Source organism: Equus przewalskii, chromosome 18, assembly GCF_037783145.1.
Source record: "Equus przewalskii isolate Varuska chromosome 18, EquPr2, whole genome shotgun sequence".
Taxonomy (NCBI): domain Eukaryota; kingdom Metazoa; phylum Chordata; class Mammalia; order Perissodactyla; family Equidae; genus Equus; species Equus przewalskii.
Window position 1 is genome coordinate 25,939,052 of NC_091848.1, and position 21,803 is coordinate 25,960,854.

Below are 21,803 nucleotides of genomic sequence, written 5' to 3' on the forward strand. Positions count from 1 at the left end.
TATAAGAATAAAACCTTAAAACTGTTTTCTGAGGAAAAGAAAAAAGACCTAATTAAAGAGAAACTTAGGACTTTAAGGCTATTGATTCAATGAAAATTATTCTATAGTAGCAATGCCTTCCAATCAACTTGACAAATGATTCTAAACTTAAAAGATTAAGTAATTTTTGAAAAGAAATAATGATCAATTAGATACTGATATATATTATAAAACCACAATAATTAAAATAGTAATACAAAGAACGAAAGATAGGCATATCAAAGGAATTGAATGGGAAGTCAAAAACTGTAAAGTAGGGACCAGCCTGGTGGCACAGAAGTTAAGTTTGCACGTTCTGCCTCAGTGGCCTGGGGTTTGCCGTTTCGGATCCCGGGTGCAAACCTGGCACTGCTTGGCAAGCCATGATGTGGTAGGCATCCCACATATAAAGTACAGGAAGATGGGCACGGATGTTAGCTCAGGGCCAGTCTTCCTCAGCAAAAAGAGAAGGATTGGCAGCAGTTAGCTCAGGGCTAATCTTCCTCAAAAAAAAAAGAAAAAAAACCCAGAAAAAACTGTCAAGTATATTCCAAAATTTACTACCAGTTAAAGTCAGTATTTCAAATTGGTGGGGGAAAAAGTTAGACTCCTGTTTTATACCATATGCCAAAATAAATTTCATATGGATTAAAAATTTCAATGTGAAACCATAATAGTAAAGTAAATATATATGAAAAGTTACATAGTCTCGAGGGATAATCTTTCTATGCATCATACCAACAGAAGAAATCATCAAGATAAATATGGATATACCTTATTGCATAAATTTCTATAAGTCAAATAAACACCAGAAACAAAGGCAAAAGAAAAATAACAAACTGGGGGGAAAAAAATCTGTGACAGACCGAAAACACTAGAAATAAAATCAAAAACAAAACAAACTGGAGAAAAATCTCTAACAGACACAGCAGTGTTAATATTGTTGACATAAAGACTTTTTAAAAATCAATAAAAGATGAACATCCCAATAAAAAAAATGGGCAAAGGACATAAATAGGAAAATCACTAAAGAAGAAATTCTAATGGTCCTAAGCAAACAAAAAGTTCAACTTCATTAGTAATCAAAAAAGTACTAAGTAAAGAGAGAAACAATTTTTCCTGATTACTTGGAGGATGAGCAGGCAGCCAACAAATCTATGTCTGGCACACAGAGAGCATTGAAATCATAGATATGATTAGACACAGCTACAAAGACGGTCACCAACGCCAATGTCTAACAAGGGAACTGACTAAGTACATGGTGATATAGCCATTTAGCCGAAAGCATCCATTCAACTATGATATAACATACAATTATGTAAGGACCCGGAAAGGTATTTTTGACCTATTAAGGCAGGTTGTGAAACAGTACAAAGAGGATCAAATTTTTGCAAAAATAAAAAACATACTTATGGTGTGATATAAAATCCTTGAAAGATTTGCACATGTGTTAACGCTGCTTATCTTTGGGTGGTTTGGATTTTAGGTGATTTTCTTTTTTTGCTCGTCTACAGTTTAATAATAACCATGCATTATTTTATAATAAGACAGAACAATAAAAGCCTTTTGTTATTGTTATTAATCAACGAGGATCATTAACATCCTTTAGCTATCAGAGAAATCCAGATGTGCGTCAACCGCCCTTTCCCCATCGGGAAGGCAGTCCAGTAAAATGGGAAGCCTGCAGTCCAGCAGTGACGCTACTTCAGGGAAGTGATGGAGGGCAAATTTTCTTGGCTCAGTTTCCTCATCTGTAACATGGGGATGCATTATCCATCGTAATGCTACTGGAATGATGAAATAAAACTGTGTCTACAAAGCATGGTTTCTGCCACAGCTGTAATCACTGACGGACTGGGTGGACTTCAGGAGGGTGGGTGTAGAGGTTAGAGATGGTAACCCTCAATGTGAGGCTTCAACCCATGAAATATACATAAGGCACGGATCTCTGTCTATAAAGAAAAGCATCTGTGACTTCACTCTCTCAGGTAGAAAGTAGGAGCCAGGGTTCAGGGAATATAAAAGATTTAGAACAATTAATTTCAATGAGTTTTTTAAAATAAACAATATACTGTATTAGTAAGGTCTTACTCCTTACTTTTAGCTTGAATCCTATTAATAGTTTTAATCAAATAATTTGAATTTGATTTGAATCAATCTGTGGCAACAGGTGGCCAACAGACTTCTAGAACATCAAGATTGAGAATCTTAAACTGAAGAGATCTGGGTGCAGATAAAACAGTGTTTAGACTAGGGTACAGCATGGCGCTCGCTGTGTGAGTCTTTCCTACCCTACCAAAAGCAGCACCATGAGACTATTTCACAACATGAAGATCACTGAACAATTTTACATATACTTATCCTTTTATCCCAGACAGTAAAAGCATCAGAATCTGCCTGGCCAATGTATTAAATAAGTTGTATACACTATAAGCTTCGGTGGGTTGACAGCCTCTCTTTGGGGCGCTGAATGCATTACAGTGGAACTTCATCAGGAATGCGATTTTCTAGGTTGCTGTTATTTAAGGAAACCCTTCCATGGTCTTTGAAGAAGTGCAAATTTGAGACTCAGGTTTAGCCTTGACATTTAGAATACAGGTACCAGCAGCCTGCTGCAAACCTGAACTTTTAAAGAAAATTCTGAAGTGGGCAGAAAAGAAAGATGAAGATATTGTTAAGGCCTTATTTTTATAAAGTACCCAAATGTTATGCTAGCAGGAAGGAACAGTAACAAGGGCACCCATCTTCCACATTCTCTCTCTTCTCCCCTCCGTCACCTCTTAGTCCCTTCAAAAGTGACCTCCACAAATCCCTTCCTTTAACGGCTCTGAGATGGCACAGAGCCACTCAGTTCTGTAAGCAGAGCCTCTGCAGCTGACAGGCCCCATCACTCCACTTCCGCTTGGTGCTTATCCTCTCACCCTCCAGAATGAAACTCTAGAGTCGGCCTGGTACAGCCTCTTCAGCAAAAGGTACTTCCCTATGGGCACCAGCCAGCAGCCCCCATCCCCTCCCCCCAACAAAACTTTAAGGATGCATGAAGCTTAGCGGCCTGGGGTCTGCAGAACAGATTCTATAATTGGGATTCTTCAGTCTTGGTTTGTTTTGAGGGAGTGGGAGTGGCAAAAGGGATCTAAGAGTAGGTCACAAAACCAACATATTTGGAGGAAAGATTCTCTCAGAGCTTGCTGCCAATAATGGCTTTTATCTGCAGAGATTAGTAAAGTAATTCAGTTCTTGTCCTCAAAATACATTCTGTGAACTTTACTCACTGACCTGCATTTGAACTCGCTTCCCCTTTCCGCAATGCTTTTGAAGTATCTAAGAATGCACTGTATACATAACACAGCTATGACAAAGATGCCTCTTGTTTACTGAGGCGGGCAATCATTTCCAATGGAGGAGGTGCGTGGTCCCTAACAAACCTCTTCTCCAGCTAAGCCCTCTTCCACCCGTGTCCGTTATCCTGACAGAGCTCATGCAGTAGTGAGCTCACAGTCGGTGAGCAAAAGGCGGCTTCTGACTATCGAGTGAACCTAAATTCAATAGGTTACAGATTAAGGCTTTTTCAGTCCCAGTTTATTTAAAGAACTGGTTATTTATTTATTTGTCAGATTTATATAGCGCCTTTCCTCCCAAGAGCTCACCCACGCTACCAACATTTGGTTTACGTTATGAAAACCGTTAGATGCTTTTTCTGCATTTCCTTTTCGGTTTCTGCTGCCAACACACAGAGTAAACACAATGCTTAGAGGAAAAAGGAGAAAAGTGTGGATTCAACAAGGGTTACACAGTGGCTGTGGGTGCCAGGTGAAGCAGTGACGCCTCAGAGGCCAGCTGAGGGATGATATATAAAATCAGCCAAGAAACCAACGCCATCTATTTAATATTTCCGTTAAGGCTAAGAGAAGATAAAAAATAGAGAAGCATAGCTGGGTAAGAGGCTCTGGCTGTGAAGTCAGAACATCCTGGGCTGAATTCCAATCTTTACCACTTACTAGCTGTGTGACCTTGGGTGAGTTACGTAACTGCTCTGAGCCTGAGTTTCCTCATCAGTAAAATAAAGACAACCAGGATACCTGTCCCAAAGGTCTGGTGTAAAGATTACACGTGCTAATGCATGAAACAGGGCCCAGCACAGTGCTAGCTTCCTGATACACATTACTTTCAACACCACCGTCAACCACCCCACCTCCTCCTGACCCCACAATAAGCTGCATTCAGAAGCTATGCAAATATCTGGGAAGATCACAAGGAAATGGGAGAAAACTACCACACACAAAACACGAGAGTCCACTAGTTGCCTACCCAATATCCAGTCTCCTTTCTCAGCAAGAGAAGGCTGATTTTCACTCCGGTGGCACTGTGCCACCCAGCTTCACATCAAAGTTTGTTTTCCTGCTGTATACCAAGAGCCAGACACTGTGGCAAAACAAAACCCAAGCACTGTCCCTAACAGACACACCAGAGAACTCTGAAACAGCTCTCAGGGCTCTGCGAGGCCTGTCAGCGCTGCTTAGACTCAAACTGGCCCCAAACTGTGATAAAACATTGAGAGATGAGGAGCAAAATATGTCCTTCAAAGGCCTAGACGTTTGTCTAATTTCTCAAGATCAAATATGGAAGAAGGAAGGTGATGTAAATATGAGATGTCCCCAGGATAGTAGAAAACATCCATTTGAGAGGACGGGTAAAGCCAAAGTTGAATGGTTGTAAAGACGAATGATACTGTCTGCCAAGACGAAGAAAGAAAAAAAGTCTAGATAAATAATATCAAACATGAAAAGAGGGATAACTACAACAGATGCTGTAGAGGTTTTAAAAAGGACATTATGAATGACTTTGTGCCAGTTAATTTTAAAACTCACACAAAACAAGAAAATTCCTAGAAAAAAAGAATTAAATTCACTTAACTAAATGAAAATCCAGTGCAAGACTAGAAAAGATGAAGACACTGAACTAGTAAGTAAAAACCTTCCCACGAAGAAGATATCAGTCTCAGATGGTTTTGCTGGTAAATTCTTTCCCAAAATTCAAAGAACAAAGAATTCCAATTTCACATGAACTATCCCAGAATACATAAAAAGGAGAACACCCTCTATTCATTTAATGAGTATAACCTTAATGCTAAAACCCAACAAGGACAACACGAGAAAGAAAAATTATACATTATTCTCAATTGTAAATACAGACGCAGAAGTCCTAAATATACATATGTTGGAAAACCAAATCTAGCAACGTACAGAAGATAATACATAACAAATAAGTTGGATTTGTCACAAGAATACAAGGTTGGTTTCCCATATATGAATGTGGCTCAGCACACTAAGAAATTAAAGGGGAAAATTCATTTGATCGTCTCGACAGAGGCAGAAAAAGTGTCTGATAAAATTCAACGTCCATTCATATTAAAAACTCTCAGTAAACCAGGGATAGAAGGAGATTTCCTCTAGCCTGATAAAAGTAACAACCAACCTACCCCAAACCGGATGAAATGCTGAAAACAAGCCCTCTTAAGATTCAGAACTAAAAAACACCCCACACTCTAACCATTAGAAGTACATTATTCAGTCTGTCGAAGAAGGTTCCATTAAGCATCTACGAAACTCAGTTTCAGATCCCAAAGTGAATTTGCGCTGCCACACACAACATGCTGTTAACAGGAGTGCATGGAGAGGAGATGCGTCAGACACACTCACTTCATTCCAGGCCAGGCTACAAATGTGACTCACAGTCAAATTCTCCCCTCTCTAAAAACTATAAAATCTGAAGAACAAAAACGAACAGCACTTATTCAAATGGACTTTCAGAGAGGAGGCAGAAACCAAAGAAAAACTTGAGCACTGTAACAAATCTCTTTATCTAGCATCTTTAGGGAAGGAGTAATTTTCTATTAAATCGCAATTGCAGAAAACTTAAGCTCATCCTCTTAAGCTTTGAAGCTTTGATCATAACCACTGTGGGAGAGAACTTTCTCAAACAGGTTAGAACGTGCCACACATAGCTGACCCTTTCCTGATGACTCTGGGCCAGTCTGTTCTGACTATCAATTTCAGCATGATAGCCTATTACAATCCTGATGCCCTTACGGAGCATCAAGAAGCAGAGGATTTTTCCACCAGCAGGAATATTTCCTTAAATGTTCTTTCCTGAGTTTTTGCTTCTTGGTGCCAAGTGAGTGAGAGACCAGTATACTCCCAAATTCTTAGATTATAAATTTCTTAGTGGACCCTCAACTCCTGATGTAGTGAGAAATGGTATAGGAAAAGATAAAACATATCTGGGCAGTGGTATGAGCATAACAGGAATATTTTCTAAGTTCTCCCACTCAGCACATGTAAACATTATAAGCAGCACAATGAAAAAACTTGCGAGATTGGGATGGCTGAATGAAGAGCACTTCTCCTTTTCAGGGAGCAGCTGGTCTTTAAGGATAAATGGAACATGTCTGAACATGCCAAATTACATGTTTTTTTTTCCTCCTTGGGGGGGAGGAAATCAAGAATATAAATCACAGCTTTCAAACACAGTATTTATCTTCTAAAAATAAATTTTGAGTTGTGAAGAATTATATGCTAAGATTATATAAAACATTAAGAATGTACTTTTGACTAGATCGTATTTTAGTTGCTTAAAGTATCATCTAACAAACTACAGGGCTATCACTATCAATAAACATAGACTGAAGACAAGTAAGCTATTGGGCTAAACGTGGTCCAAAGAAAGGGATCTGAATCATGGTTTTTAAACCTCAAAGACTTTATTCAACTGAAGAGATGAGGCACACTGTGAGCAAAACAAAAAAGATGTGTTACGGCATGGGTTTAGATTAAGTGAGGTAGAAATTTAGTAGGATTTTGTAGTTTAAGAGACGGATAAAGTTCTGGTAGTTTAAGAGATAAAGAGATGGATAAAGTTCAAGGTCAAAATGGATTTCTCAAGGTCACTCATTCAGCTTTTAGTAGACACTAATGAATGTTAAGATCCCTTCCACCCCCCAAATCATAACCAAAACCAATGGTGTGGTTGTAAGTTAATGTTTTGGTTTCCAAATGGAGGACCCTGTATTTGGCTACGTGACCTTTAGGAAGTCCTTTAGAGGCTCTGAGACCTGATTTCCTTTTCTGTAAAATAGGATTTTTTTACTCTGCCTTGGTTACAGAGCTGTTAAAAGGCTCAGATAAGACTATTTCCTTCTATCCTGCAAAATACCATATATTTTTGTTAGGGGGTTAGTTTTGAAGTAACAGTCCCTCTAATCTAATCAAAAAGTTAGCAAAGAACAAACTACAGTTATTAATAAAATTAATCTGCCCCACTTTCGGGCAGGCCTAAGTTATTAAATGTGTGATTATTAAGCTGATTACCATACACAACTACAATTACTATTACTTTTACAAAATCAGACCAGGGATTTCAGTTCATCTCATTTTCTTTATGCTATCCAGTTATCTAGTAAAGTCATTTGTCCTGTTTTTGGTGTATTTTGCATCACACAGATATCATATTATCTCATTAATAATAGGCAAGGGCAACAAGAACAACATTCAGTCCTGGGTACTTGATGCTTAAAAAGCAAAGGGGGGTTGGAATAGGGATGGGAGTAGAAGAGAGAGCTGGATCATGACTTCTCAAAGTGTGATGAGAATACATGCAGGTCCTGTCCCAGACCCACCCACTCAGTCTCTGGGGTGGAGCAAGAAATCAGCATTTTTAATACCCTCTGGGGGGACTCCCGCGCACTCTCCACTTTGAGACCCCCGTGCTTGAGTGTAGAAGCCTGAGTGCCCCAGTGTTGTTTTCATTTTATTGATTCGGTGCCTACAGAATACTCTGCCCTTCACCCCAGTTCTCTCAAGGATCTCTGTATCACCCCAGTGCGTGTGAGGTCTTTTTATTTCAGACCCATCATTCCCAAAGGCAGAGGAGAAGCAGAAGTGAGTCCAAGATGGACAGGCAGATTTCAGGGAGGAATCACCCCGGAAAAGAAATCCCTGCTTTCTGGTTCCTGCCTCTCTCCCTTCGGACACCTGAGGGCAGACACACATAAACCTCAGGGAGCAAACCTTCCCCTCCTGGGAGGAGGCGGGTAGCCTGGAGACAAACCTGCTTCAGTGCTGAGACTAAGGCTGCCTGTCTGCCAGGGCTGCAAGAGGACAACCACAACCAGCAGAAAGAGGGTATTTCTCCCCCAGTTCAGTTAACTGTTGACACAATCTGTTTACACCGGCCCCCTGGATACAAAACGGAGTTGATGGGGAAATATGAATAAGAGATTTAACATGAAGTAACTTTCCTTTACACATGGTACAACAGATACAAAGTTTGCAAAGTATTTCAAATACCGAATAAATGCCTGGCCTTAACCCTCCTCCTCAATTAATAATTCCAGCAGAAAATCAGGAAGACACTCTTTAAAAACACGAAACTAAAAAAAAAACCATTGAAATAAAAACGGTATCCAGGCCTGAGTGCACAACTGAGCAGGCTTGCAGGGTGGTTTTGCCCACAGAGAGGTTTTGTTTAGTCTGCAAAGTGTTGCTGTTGTTTATAATTTGAATTAGTTGCCAACTTAAAAAGAAAAACCAACAAAACCTGGAATTTTTACATAAAAACCCAAATTTCCAAATTCTCTTGAAAAAGCACAAGGCTGTTAATACAAGGTATTAATTGGCAAAACCGTGGTGGTAGCTGTCTCCCGCAGAGGAGCTCCCTGTTGAAACTGAGGCCCCAGTCAACGCGCGCTCTGTGGCCCTGTGTATCACCGGTGTTCGGGGCCCTGGGCCTCACCAGGGGACTGAACACTGACCAGCCAAATTATGCAGTTCTTTACAGTGACTTTCACAGCAATGGGGAAGGGAATCGGAACCAGACAAGAGCGCTTACTTTTTTCTACATTTCATTTAGAAATAAAGAAAGTAATCTCCAATTAAATACTGGTAGGCATGTGGGTTGGCCCAGGCCTGGGCAGGTACCCTCCTGCATCCTCCTCTCCTGCCCTTCGCGCCCCCACCCACCCCATGCAGGGCAAGACGGACTGAAAGGACTTCCAACCGTCACCATCTTGCAGCCCATGGTAACATCACTGACAACTACCTGCCTATGTTATCTCCTCATCCCAGAGACTTGAAATAAAAAAGACAGGCCCCCAGAACATCCAGTATACAGGAAGGCCATAAGCATCCAAAATTCTAAAACATCGCAGACAATCGACTTTGAAGGCTGGGACCTAAGGTTAAGTCTGGAGTTAGCAGAGGAGGTTCCCTTTACACCTTAGTTTGTCGGATGAATGAATGACTCTGGACAAGCTACTCCTGACATCTCCATTTAGTTATGAGGAATGTAGGATCACCTGGAGTGAAACCAGGAGATTTCTATCTCAAAAGTAGATAATTATAAATAAGGTCCTTAGCTAATCCCTTACTGTGAAAATGTGATAAAATCAGATGAGTAATAATACCTCCTGAAACTCAGCAATCTTCCCTAACACGTAAGTAAAGTGGCAATAACGTATTTACGGGTAGCATAAACCAAAGTTCAATTCTAGCGGGCAGTATCCAATGACGAGCCAGGAAACGTGCCCTCAGCGAGGGTCAACGGACTGTGTATCCTGGACAAGTCACTCTTCCTCTGCCTTTATTCTGGGGGGATAGTACTAATTATCTCTCCCTTACCTACCTCACAGGAATGTTGTAATGTCTATAAATCCTCTGGAGTACCTCAGGAAGAGGATGATATATAAACAGGCCATATTTATATTAATATTAGTCTTACCTCACAAGATGCCTCAGTGGAATGAGAACTTTATAGGTACCTGGTAAATGTGACTAACTGCTTTCCCTCTCCCTGGGAGGTAAAGGGGAGGGGGATGGAGGCAGGGAAAGAAGCCCAGATCAGCACCCACCTCTGTTCTGATGGATACTGGTTTTCAGGCATCATCTTTGGCATCTGCAGGGGCTGATGTGGTGGCCGGGGGACCGCAAAGGTTTGCTGCTGTGGTCCAGGTTCTGGAAGCGAATGAGGGGCGGGGGTGGGGCCCACACCTTGTACTGGGCCAGCTGCAGGGACATGCGCCGAGGTGGGCAGAGTTGCCTGAGGTGGGGGAAACAGGGAATTCTGATGGGTGGGTGACAGGGGGGTGGTAGGAGGGGTTAATGGCTTGAACCCAGAGGGAGGCTTCCTATCATAGGCACTGTAAACAGAAAAAGAGAAGGAACCATTAAGCTGCAATGAAGCCATTAGCGTGGTCACCAGGTCCAGCAGAACGCTAGGTTGCAGCCCACGATTGCCAGGAAATGACAGCATTAACATAGTTAAATTGCTGGCAGCCCCGAGGGAATATTTGTACCTCTGAAAAGTGACAAACACACTGCGTCACAGGGACTTGTTTAACACTTCTAGTGATTCTTCTCAGGGATAATTTTAGCCTCCGCTTCCGGTTTCCTTTTTCCCCTCTTCTACAAGAATGCTCCATGCATGCGTGTAGGGGTACGTGGAAGAGGGGAGAATTTACACCTTGAGGGGAGTTTTCTGGCCCCCTCTCCCAATGATTCCCGGCTTCCCAGGAATTAGCCAGAATCTTTGCTGAAGATACATTTCTGCCGGAACATCACTTGATTTAACAACTCTTCTCCTCCCCCCTCCAGGCAGATCTATGTTTATCTTTTAGAGCAAAGAATGATTTAAAATTAAAGCTTCGTTCCTGGGGCCTGGATATGCTTAAGTAAAGGGCACAGGCATCAGGACTTTTTCATATATTCTGATTTGAAGATTACTTCTTTGGTGCTTAAAGTTCACATTAACATATGATAGACATGAAGAAGTATATATTCCCTCCCTCGAAGCCACAGATCAAATATCCCAGTATTCAAGGTTCTTTTCCTTAGGAGGGCTCAGAACCCCATGAACTCAGTACCCCACAGAGCTGGTTTAACAGTTTTGCGTTTCATGTGCAGCACAAAGGCCCCATTTGCACTGGTCCTCACCTAGAGGATTACATTGCCACGAAAGACGGGGTGTGCTACCCTGAGTATCTGCTGAATGACACTTCAAACAGTCAGCTTGATGGCTCCTTTCTGGCGGCCTTTCTCTGGCTCCACTTACCAATAGTTGTAGAGGCACTTTTCTCCGTAGTTAGCACCGAGAGCCTGCTCATGGCTACAGGACGACAGCTCAGAGGAGGGGCTGTGCAGCTCCCGTTTGATCTTGGTTGGAGGTGGGGCATGAAGCACCACTGAAATCAGAAGAGGGGTGAGGGAAGAACAGAGAGAGGACAGTGATTAACAGGGAGCACAATGCTTCCTTCTGCAAGCCCTGTAACTAGCTGATTGTTCTTGGAACTCATGTCAAATCACATGCCAGAGAAAGACAAACACAGAGCCTTCCATCTAAAACCAATGAAAAGTTCTTTAAAGTCAGAAATCATCATCTGACACTTTCAATTAGCCAAGCCTTTTTTCCAAATTTCTTTGGTGTTGGGTCTGCTTCCCAGAGGCTCTGAAAGCCTTGAAAATTCTGCAGGTGATGGTTCTTCAAGAAAATGCAGGTGTGATAGAATACCAAGGGTTGCAGACATGAGGAATTTTGTTTCCGAAAAGGACAAATTAGCTAAAAATATATTGGTAGACATTACACATTAGCTTATCAAAGGCTTGAAACTGCTCTGGCAAATACATTTCTTATTCAGAGATGTACTCACAAGTTAAATCTATGACTTTTTAAAAGTCCTTCCCCAGGCAACTCTAAATATCAGTTCTAAGAAATACTCAACCTTAGAGGCATTTCAAAACTTTTAAAAGCAAAGGATGCAACAACGGACCAAACCACAATCTCGGAAAGGCTAACTGAGTACAGGGAAAGTCCTGGAAACCCTCATGTTCTGTCTGCTCTGTGCCTTTCCTTGCAACCGACCGGGAAGGGCAGGTTTTCATAACCAATCTTTTCATACATAGTGCCAATTGCTTTTCCTAAATTGGATGAAACAGTACATAGGGCTGTTGCTTTATGATTGGAAGTCAACTGTATATTCCATGTGTGACTCTAAGGGGCAAAGTAATGAGTTTTCCAAATCAAGGGGACTTACATACAGTGGCAAAACCAAACCAAACTAAAGCAGGTTTGCCTTTTCTGTCTTATCCAGTAGCTAACTCATTCTAGAGAAGGACCCACAGTAGAAGGACGAACTCTAAAGATGCTGCACTATGAGGGCTGTCTTCTTCAATTTATGGATGAGAAGTGCTACTCTCTGTCCAACTGTCTTGGAGGCTGGGGGAGGAGAGCGACTTGAGCTTTTGTGCCAGCCACTTTCCACTGTATCAAAGGTCTCATTAAATAGCTAACCACAGTTAATGCCCTGGTGACCCCCTAAAATTTTCTGTTTGACTTAAATGTTTACTCCTAAAACACTTTCAGGAGCTTGGTTAATTCTTAGTGATTAGTAGAATTAGCTAAATGATCATCCCTATTCTGTCTGATAAGACTGAACAATCTTCTGGCCAACTGGTTTCTCAGGTGCCTCTTCCAACTCCGAATTCTGGTCTCAGAGTGAACAAACGAGACGGATGATTCTACCACAGATGACAAGTTTGTAAAGCAAAGTCCTGCCAGTGACTGACTGGACAGGAGAGGTTTCCATAATTCCCCTCCTATAGAATGCCAACTGCTTTTCCTGAGTACATAAAATAAGTCCAGAACTGGCAGATTATATTTAGAAGTCATTAGAGTCTCTCTTGTGATTTTTTGATGGTGACATCATGGCAGCCAACCCGCAATTATTATCAAATGTTTTCCGACATTCAGACACAGAAAACGGCTAAGCTTGTTGCTGTTAGAATGTTGTTAGTAAGTGAGAAGGGAGAGTCAGGCAACTTGAACAGAGAAAACCATTTCTCCAAGGCAGTGGATGGTCTGGTGGTTCTCAGCATGGCCCCTTTGTCACTGCCTCTCCAGAATCACCAGTCTTCCGCCATAAAAGTTTTGGCAAAATAATGAGGAAACGTGATGATGCACCAATGTAAACAAAAGTTACATGTCCTTGAAAAGTCTACTTTTCTTACTTTAGCTAAAGAAAATCACTTATAACCACTGCTTTACCTAAGTTTAGAAAGTAAACAATTATGGTGTTATTCAATTTTCTCATTTCAGGTTTTAGAAATGTCTTGACATTTTCATATTATAAAAGTTACTGCTGACAAGACTAACATCAGTGGGTAAACCAAAGTTTCCCAGAAAGAAAAAAATTTTATAATGGCTTCAGAAACAGCATATACCCATTTTGAAAGAGAATATAAACTGCCAGCTAATTCTGACATCTTGATTTCTTCAAATCCACATGGTATATACTTTTAGTGTGTACCACACCATTTTGGCTTAAAATTATATGGTATCTTCTACTATCCCCAAATTGTCTTATACCTGGAAGGAGGAGCTTAAGAAATATCTGATGAGTGCTACGCTCTGAATGTTTATGTCCCCACAACATGCCAATGCCCAGTGTGATGGTTATTAGGAGGTAGGGCCTTTGGAAGGTGATTAGGTCATGAAGGCAGAGCCATGTGAGGACACAACGAGAAGTCTGTGACCTGGAAGAGAGCCCTCACCTGACCATGCTGGCACCCTGATCTCAGACTCTCAGCCTCTAGAACTATGAGAAATAAATTTCTGTTTATAAGCCACCCAGTCTGTGGCATTTTGTCATAGCAGCCCAAATGGACTAAGACAATATGTGATTGAACTGATTATATTTCCAATTAATTCTTAACCTTGAAGGCAGGAACCACATCTACTCTACAAGGCTAGGCACAACCTTAGTCATAAATATCTTTTCCCCAGGAATCAACCACTTGAAGGAGAGAGAAGAGAGTGGAATAGGGCAGGAACAGAAAGTTTCACAGATCACTGACAGGAAAGCCATTAGGGGCCCTGCAAGTGGTAAGGAAGAAGGCTCAGATCTCCAAAAGGACTGCCGGGGCAGAGGGGGTGTGAAGGAGCCTGATTATGGCATGCATTAGTCAGAGATAGTGGTGTATTTAAAGCAGGGACTTAGAAGCCCAAGGAATGCTCCTTACTTTCAGTCTGTTCCCTCCTTTGTAAAATGAGATATGTGATGCTGCCTTGAGAAATACAGAAAATGGCACAGCACCTTGCAGATGGTGCTATGATGTTGTGTAATTATACACTGTGCTTTCAAAAATAGAGTATTTACCTTCGCACAGGCGACTTACTAAACGATGACAGAAACCTAGGACTATAGAGCGTGGCAATGAATTAGAATTGAAAAAGGATCAAGAACTCCTGAGGAAGTTTGAAAAGAAATGCTAACAAAGTTGACTGAGTTAATAAATATTTTCTACAAATAGAAATTTTGAGTTTAAGCTCAGAGTTATGGGAGATGGCCCATAAAGCCAATGGTGCCCTAATAACAATTCCAGGGGAATATGGGCCACCTTCCTTGTTGTAAAGATTCCATTCATTCATTCATTCATTCACCTATTCATTCATTCACTAGCATTTTCTATGGTCCAGGCATCCTGGAGGTGCCAGGGATATGAGAGCAAGTAAAACAGACATGGGCCTTTCTTTAGGACACGCATAATTTAGGGAGGGTTCTGACTTTTGCATCTTCTCATAGACACAATTAGAGTTAGAGTAGGGCCTCACAGTCCGCTTAATTTAGGCCCTTACATTTGTACATAAGGATCCTGAGGCCCAAAGGAGTTAAAGGAATTGCTCAAGGTCTTGGAGCTGCTGCTATTAGAGCGAGAGGAGGCAAGAGCTCCCTACTCTCAGTTCAGTAATCTACCACATGAATAGAAATGGGAGATAGTTCACTCACCCACTTTGTACATTAAAAATAGAAGACATTAACCTTTTTTTCAGCTGAAACAACAAAAATACCACGTTACACCTGCTTGAGAGAAAGTGCTCTAGGATGAAGGAAAAATGCATAAGAACTAATATATCTCTGGAAAAGAACAAGGTAGACGGACAAAGAAAGAAGCAGCCAGCCAGACCCCTTATGATTTACTTTGTGCCAAGATGCTCTTACATACATTATTTTATTTGATCTTCCAACCCAATGAGAAAGCTACTTCCACTGTCTCCATTTTATAGATGAGAAAACCAAGGCTCAAAAAGGTAAGCAATCTGCCGTGGTGTTATAACTGTAAGTGGTCAGGATTCCTACCTAAACAGCTCTTAGTCATTCCATCATATTGCCTCCCAGGTCCCCCTGAGAGAAAAAGACTAAATCAAAAAGGGATTAAAATAAACAGGGAAAGAGCTGGAGAAGAAAGACACCTCGAGAAAAGAGAGTGGAAGATTGTTCCACACAATCACACAGAGTGTGAACACAGAGTGGAAGTGTCCACACAGAGTGGAACAGTTCCCCACACTGTTGCCATGTATACCACCTCTTTCCCCAAATGCCCTGCCCCTCCTGAAACTGCTTCTTGACAATTCCCTCTTAACGCCACCTCTGAGGCAAGAATACTTTGACTGAGTTGTCTGGACCCCTATTTAACTACAAGAACTCTGTTAAGGATCCACGCACAAATACATATGAGAGTCTCTACTTGTCCGAGGTAGGAAAGGTAAGGCTGGCTGACAAGATTTAAGTCCCTATTTCTGGGTATGCACTCAAAGTCCAATGTATTGCCTCATAGACCACCATAACACCATTTTAAATTTAGAAATGATGCTCATAAATCAACCAACTTAACTTCATGGTTGCTGTTCTTACTAGGGAATTTCTTGGGAGATACAAGATTTTTCTATCTTCCAAAGAGTGATCAAAAATCAGGCCTGATCTTAGCCAATGCAGTAAGTCAAGAAAAATAATAAAGGCAAAAAGATTAGAAAGGAAAAAATATAGCTGTCATTATTCACAGATGGCCTGGTTGGGTACACAGAAAATATAAAAGTATCCACAAAGTATAAGAATCAATAAGCTAATTTACCAAGATCATTGGCTACAAGGCCAATATATAAAAAGAACTACTTCTATATAGTTACTAAAACAATGTAAAACTTAAAAAATACATGTACAATAGCAACAAAGAAGACCAAATACCCACATCTAATAAAAGACATATAAGGTGCTTGAACCAAAAACTACAAAACACTGAGGAAAATTAAACAACTCTCAATAAATGGAAGGATATGTCATGTTCATGAGTTGGAAAGCTTGATATTATAAAAATATCAATACTTCCCAAATTATCTATAGTCTCAGTGTAACCCCAAACAAAATCTCAGCACTACACAGAATTGAGAATGAAGCAATTACAATTACATTTAACAACATGGACTCTCCTAAATATATTGAGCAAAGGAAGCCAGACACAAAAGGGAACATACTGTACGAGCCAATTTATATAACGTTCAAAAGGAGACAAAACTAATCTATGGTGTTTATAGTCCCGATGGAGGTTACTCGAGTCTGGGGGTGCTGCCTATTCAGGAGGCACAAGTAGTCTCCTTATATTCTGGTAAGTTCTAGGTCTTGATCTAAATACCTGTACGGTTTGTGAAAATTTATCAAGCTATACTCTTGCTATGTTATTTCAATTAAGCTTCTGATTTGAAAAAAGCAGCCCTGTCCTGGTCAGATAGCATCACTGAGTTAATACTCACTAAGATTTCTCAAACTTGAGAAAATCCTTCTTCTGTGATGGTTTAGAAGCACTCTTCCAAAGAAATAACCCAATTGTTTTAAAATGGAAAAAATAGACAAACTGGCCCATTCAAGACAAATAATAATTCCCTCTGCTGACAAAATCTGTTTCCTGCCCACAAGGACAGGCCTGTGGACTCTGTCCAAGGCCGTTACCCCATGCCAGTGCTGGCAGTGAACTTCACTATTACAGTACCGAGGATCAAAACAAAGGAAAACACTTTTGTTGAATGTTATGATGAACAACAGTTTGATTCAAAAGGAATTATTTTTTTTTAGAAAGACAAAACCCACCTTGTCTAACAAGCCTTTCCTTTGGTGTGTTTTATAATCATCAAAGTTTCAGTTTGCCACAGACTTTTCTGTAAATACATACAACATTTATGTAGTTGCTGAGTGTTAAAGAAATTGCCAATCAGTTATGCCGTGGTCTGAGCAGGAGACAGATTAAGCCCATCCTTATCTCCCCTGCTTCAGACACAGGATTCGCCTGCCTTCCACCAGTTGTCATCGTTCAGGCTTTGCTTCGGGGTTTTCCTCCTCCCTTCTTCAGTTTCATTACCTCCATCTGGGCCAGACTCCATCTTTCCCAAATTGGCTGTGTAGGTCTGACCTCGGGGGAGGAACTTATCTGGTCACACTCAACAGCCATGTTCTTCTTATTTTACCTGGAGAGTTGTGTCTCAGGATGGAAGTTGACCAAAACACCAGTACCTGCCTCCACATGGCAGGTCATGAGGCTATGTCTCAGGTGGCCAGCCTCTGTCTCCAGGCCTCTCAGAGCACGTCTCCACAAATGTGATATGGAATGTACGCGGTCATAGTCAGAGACTTCTTGGGATTCCACAGCCATAATCCTAAAGTGAAGGTCTATTCCTAAGCTCACTACTCTCTGTGCCACCAGCTTTCTGTCACTGCTCCTCTCTTAGATCACTACCATGGACCCCAAGACATCTGCCACACTGTCCTTTGGCTGTAGCAGTGAGTGGAACAGGAGGAAAGAAGGCAAAAGACTCTATGGCAGAGGGACATGTGAATATAAAAATGACATTGGCAAAACAGAACTGAAGATGCCACCAGAAAGAGTGGGTGTGGCCTCTTCTCCCCTGATTTATCCTTAACTTGTCAGAGTATCCCGTTCACGAAGACCAGAGGGCTCTAAGTCACCAGATTGCACTGGCCCTTGGGTTCTGTGCTTTGAAAAGCACAACAAAGCCAAAAGGCCTACTTTCCAACATACTGCTGCCTTTCCTTCCCTCTGGCCTTTTTTGACAAATTTTGAGACAAAGCTCAAACAGCTAGTTAAGTAAGAAAAGACAGAGAGATAGGATGAGGCTTATTTTTTAAATTCCACCATATTTCCAGAAGAGATCAGAAATATGTCTTTATTTTAGGGCTGAGTATATTAGAAATTCAATTCAAGCACAAAATACATTCCTAATATCTGAGTATTCTTTGAATTTCTATAGCAGCACCAGTGAAAGATAAGGACCAGAGACAATACCCTGTTCTGGGAACCAAGGAGGTTCAAGGGAGTTGAAGTACACAGATAGGTTCCGTCACCTGAGAGAGTATCTGGAAAAAGAGATGCCTTTTGGATTTCCAAGCCAAGGAAGAGACATGCTCAAACCCGTCTGAATGGTTAACGTTGATTCTGCCTGGCAACAGTTTCCAAAGATAAAAATTTGCAATGTTATCAAATTTAGTGAGGGGGCACAAGTTCTAAAAGCAGAATTGGAGAAGGTATGGGGGAATGTGGTGTTTTCTTTAATATCTCACAGAGCTAACTTTTGTGAGCATAAATTAAAAAACTGAATATAGTAAAAAATCATCCATAAATAGTCAAATCAACTATTTAGTAAGCTGTGCTAAAAAATCTTAATAAGTCCCTCAAAAGCCCTGTCCTCAAACAAGCACAAACAATCTCCCATCCAAAAGTCTCCACCAGACCCACCCCGTTCATCTAACAGTGTTTTAAGGTCAACACAATAACGTGGATGTGAGAGGTGAGAGATTTGACAACATAGGGGATTTCCACGCCTAAGGTCAGCAGTTCTGTAAGTTGTTCGCATTTCTACAAATCCTTTAAAAATGTAGCCTAAAGGGGGCCGGTCCGTGGCCAAGTGGTTAAGTTCGTGCGCCCAGGGTTTCGCTGGTTCAGATTCTGGGTGCGGAAGTGGTGCCACTCATCAGGCCATGCTGAGATGGTGTCCCACATACACAACTAGAGGCACATCACAACTAGAATACACAACTATGCACTGGGGGGCTTTGGGGAGAAGAACAAAAAGATTGGCAACAGATGTTAGCTCAGGGCCAATCTTAAAAAAAAAAAAATGTAGCCTAAAAAAGTCAACAACTACAAAATAACTGGCCAGGAGTCTTCAAAAAAGCCAATGTTACAAAAAAAACAAAAAAAAAAGGTAGGCAGATTGTTGTAAATTGAAGATAAAAGAAGCATAACAATAAATGCCATGTGTGATTCTTAATTGAATCTTAGATCTAAAACAGTATCAATATCAGCTATAAAAGACTTTTAGGGGACAATTTGGGAATTCTGAATATTACTGAATAAAAGTTAATTTTCTTAGGCTATGTAGAAGAATGTCCTTAATTTTTGGAGATGCTCACTAAAGTATTTGGGGGTGAACTGTCATAACGTCTGCAACTTGTTTTTCGAATGGTTCAGAAAGAAAAATATATTTATACATAGAGAAATGAAGCAAATGTAGAAATATGTTTTGAAAATAAATCAATAAAACATACTATATCCCATCTCCTCTGAGATACTTGGAGAAAAAAATCCCTTTATCTTATGGTCAACTAACAAGTCAAAAGTAGATGTGCTAAGAACTTCAAAACCAAGCACTCACACATGAAGAAAGCCACCCCTGGCCCATTACCAAATTGGAAGGATACTGTCCTGTTTATCCTTTACTTTTACCATGTTTGGATAACATAGCTCCGGGAATCTAAAGTTACACAAGGACAAATGTTGATCATACTCTAACGTCTAAGGCAGTGGTTCTCAAATATTTTTTTGGCCCTGGCCCACTTAGAAAGGAGAAGGGAACACCCAAGGAGGGCAGAATGGAAACTGGTACTGCTGTCAGCATGACTATTGCCCATTGCCACCTCTACCACTGCCTGGGTAAAAAGACAGCAATTACGCAAGTACAAAATATTAACAAAAGTAAAATCTATCAGTAATTCCACACACATATAACAGGAACTAAAACATATGCCCAACTCAAGACCACAAAACAGTCTTGGAAAAAAATGGAGAATGTCCACACCTTGTGAATATATATGTACAACAGGTTTGGAGCATCACCAGATCAGCTAGATGACTCATTAAATTTCATCCTTAGAGTCCTCAAGAGGGCACAATGCAGCCATCACCAACCTGTGCAGGTTGGCAAAATTAAAAAGAATTGAAGTTCTCTTCCTTGAGGTTCTCCTCCATTCTCTTCCCTCCTAAGTAGCTGGGTGGCTCCTTTTGCCCATAAAGGCCGAGTACGGCCAGGGCCAAGAGAGGAAGCTTGAAATAGTGGCCTGGGATTTTTGGTGCTCTCAGCCTTAGGGAAAAAAGGCAAGAGTTCTTGGGGGTGCCAACTGTTCCAACCTAGCTCAGCAGGCTAAGAGATCCAAAAGGAATGTGGAGCTGAAGCCCTAAATTGTGTTAAAGAAAGTATGTTGGCTTGGAGAATCCCCTGTGCATTTATGTCTTGGGAATCAAGGATGGCAGTAGGAATCCAGTGGGCAATCCAGGCTCTCCATACAGTTCATGGGAAATATGACGAACATCTGGTGTAGCTAACACCTAGGTGAGCACACTACATACAGGGGCTGAGATTTCAGGGCAGGCTCATTCTGCAATCTCAAACTGCAAAATAGCTGCATTTGTCCTGGGCAAAGTCCTACATGAAGACAGCAAGGCTTCCGCTCTGGGATAGAATTTGGTATCAGTAGGTATAGGGAAAGATCTCTCCAGGATTGGCACAGTGGTGGTATTCAGGATTTCAGAATGGTGATCAATCATGGTGGGGTTAGAGTGTTGATCACTCCAGGTTATTTTTTCCTACTTGTGCTGTTTCTCAGCAAGGACCAAAGGACTGAATATCACCCTGGTGGTATATTTCAGGGCCCTGCAGTGTAGCATCAACCATGAGGCAGCAGAATTCATCAATTAACAATTAGAGAAGCCCTTCCTATATGGCCAATATCATCTTCTGTACAATAAATAACGCAAGAACCAAATTAGGAACTGATAAAGCTAGTTCCGAGAACATCCGGCTCCAGGAATCCGATCTCTCTGAGGCAGTAGGAAAAACCTCCAGTCAGCAGAAGGGAGGCTTCAGGAGTTGGTGTGTGGGGAAAAAAAAAAACCACTCATTTTTCATGATTTAGAGCTAGAAACTTGGCATGATATAATCAGCTCTAGAAAAAAGACTTTGAACTTATTATCATGACACGGACTATGGAAAAAGATAGTCAGATCCAACCATCAGGGTTAGGCTTACAGTGGCATAGGTAAAGGATCAAACCAAGAGCGAGACTCAAGTCTTGATGACCCTGCATGAAAATGGCTGGGGAATAACAGAGTGAAATAATAACCAACAAAACTATAGCCAGGTCTTGCTACAGCAGGAAGTGAGGTGGGGAAGACGACTCCTTTTTGCCCATAAGAGTAGATGACATTATCCCGAGTATTTGGAAATTCAAGAGCTGGAAGCTTTCTGGGGATGCCAGCTCAGGAACACTCTGTTGGTGAGCTCCTATGAAAAATGATAGGCACTTACTTGAAAGATATTCTAGAGACTGTCTCCAGAGAGCCCACCCTCCGTTCACAAATGGGGTAGCAGAAAAACAGGGTTAGCAGGGACATCAGAAGATTACTTCAGAATTCTGAAAATGGAAAGCCAGAGGCCTCGAATTCAAGCGTTAGAAATTAAAGGGAGGAAAAGGAGCTTAGAAAAGAACTGGCCCAACTTTGAAAATGTATAAATAGCATGAGTGAGAGTGGTATCTGAAGCATCTCTAAAGGCCACCTGCAAAGGCAGTGGAATTTCTCCCAGGATACAGGAATTAGAGTTATTGATAGAATTTCTCC

At 41.2% G+C, this 21,803-nt stretch overlaps 1 protein-coding gene across 3 annotated transcripts in view; it reads right to left on the bottom strand.

The window, feature by feature from the left end:
- The window catches only part of ETV5 (ETS variant transcription factor 5), a 56,292-nt gene that overhangs the window by 18,544 nt on the left and 15,945 nt on the right, over nucleotides 1-21,803 (bottom strand). For all 3 annotated transcript variants that reach the window (XM_008532360.2, XM_008532357.2, XM_008532358.2), the window contains 2 exons: nucleotides 11,122-11,251; nucleotides 9,923-10,210 (listed from right to left, as the gene is read on the bottom strand). In XM_008532360.2, coding sequence (XP_008530582.2) covers nucleotides 9,923-10,210; nucleotides 11,122-11,251 — 418 coding nt within the window. The remainder of the gene's footprint in view (nucleotides 1-9,922; nucleotides 10,211-11,121; nucleotides 11,252-21,803) is intronic.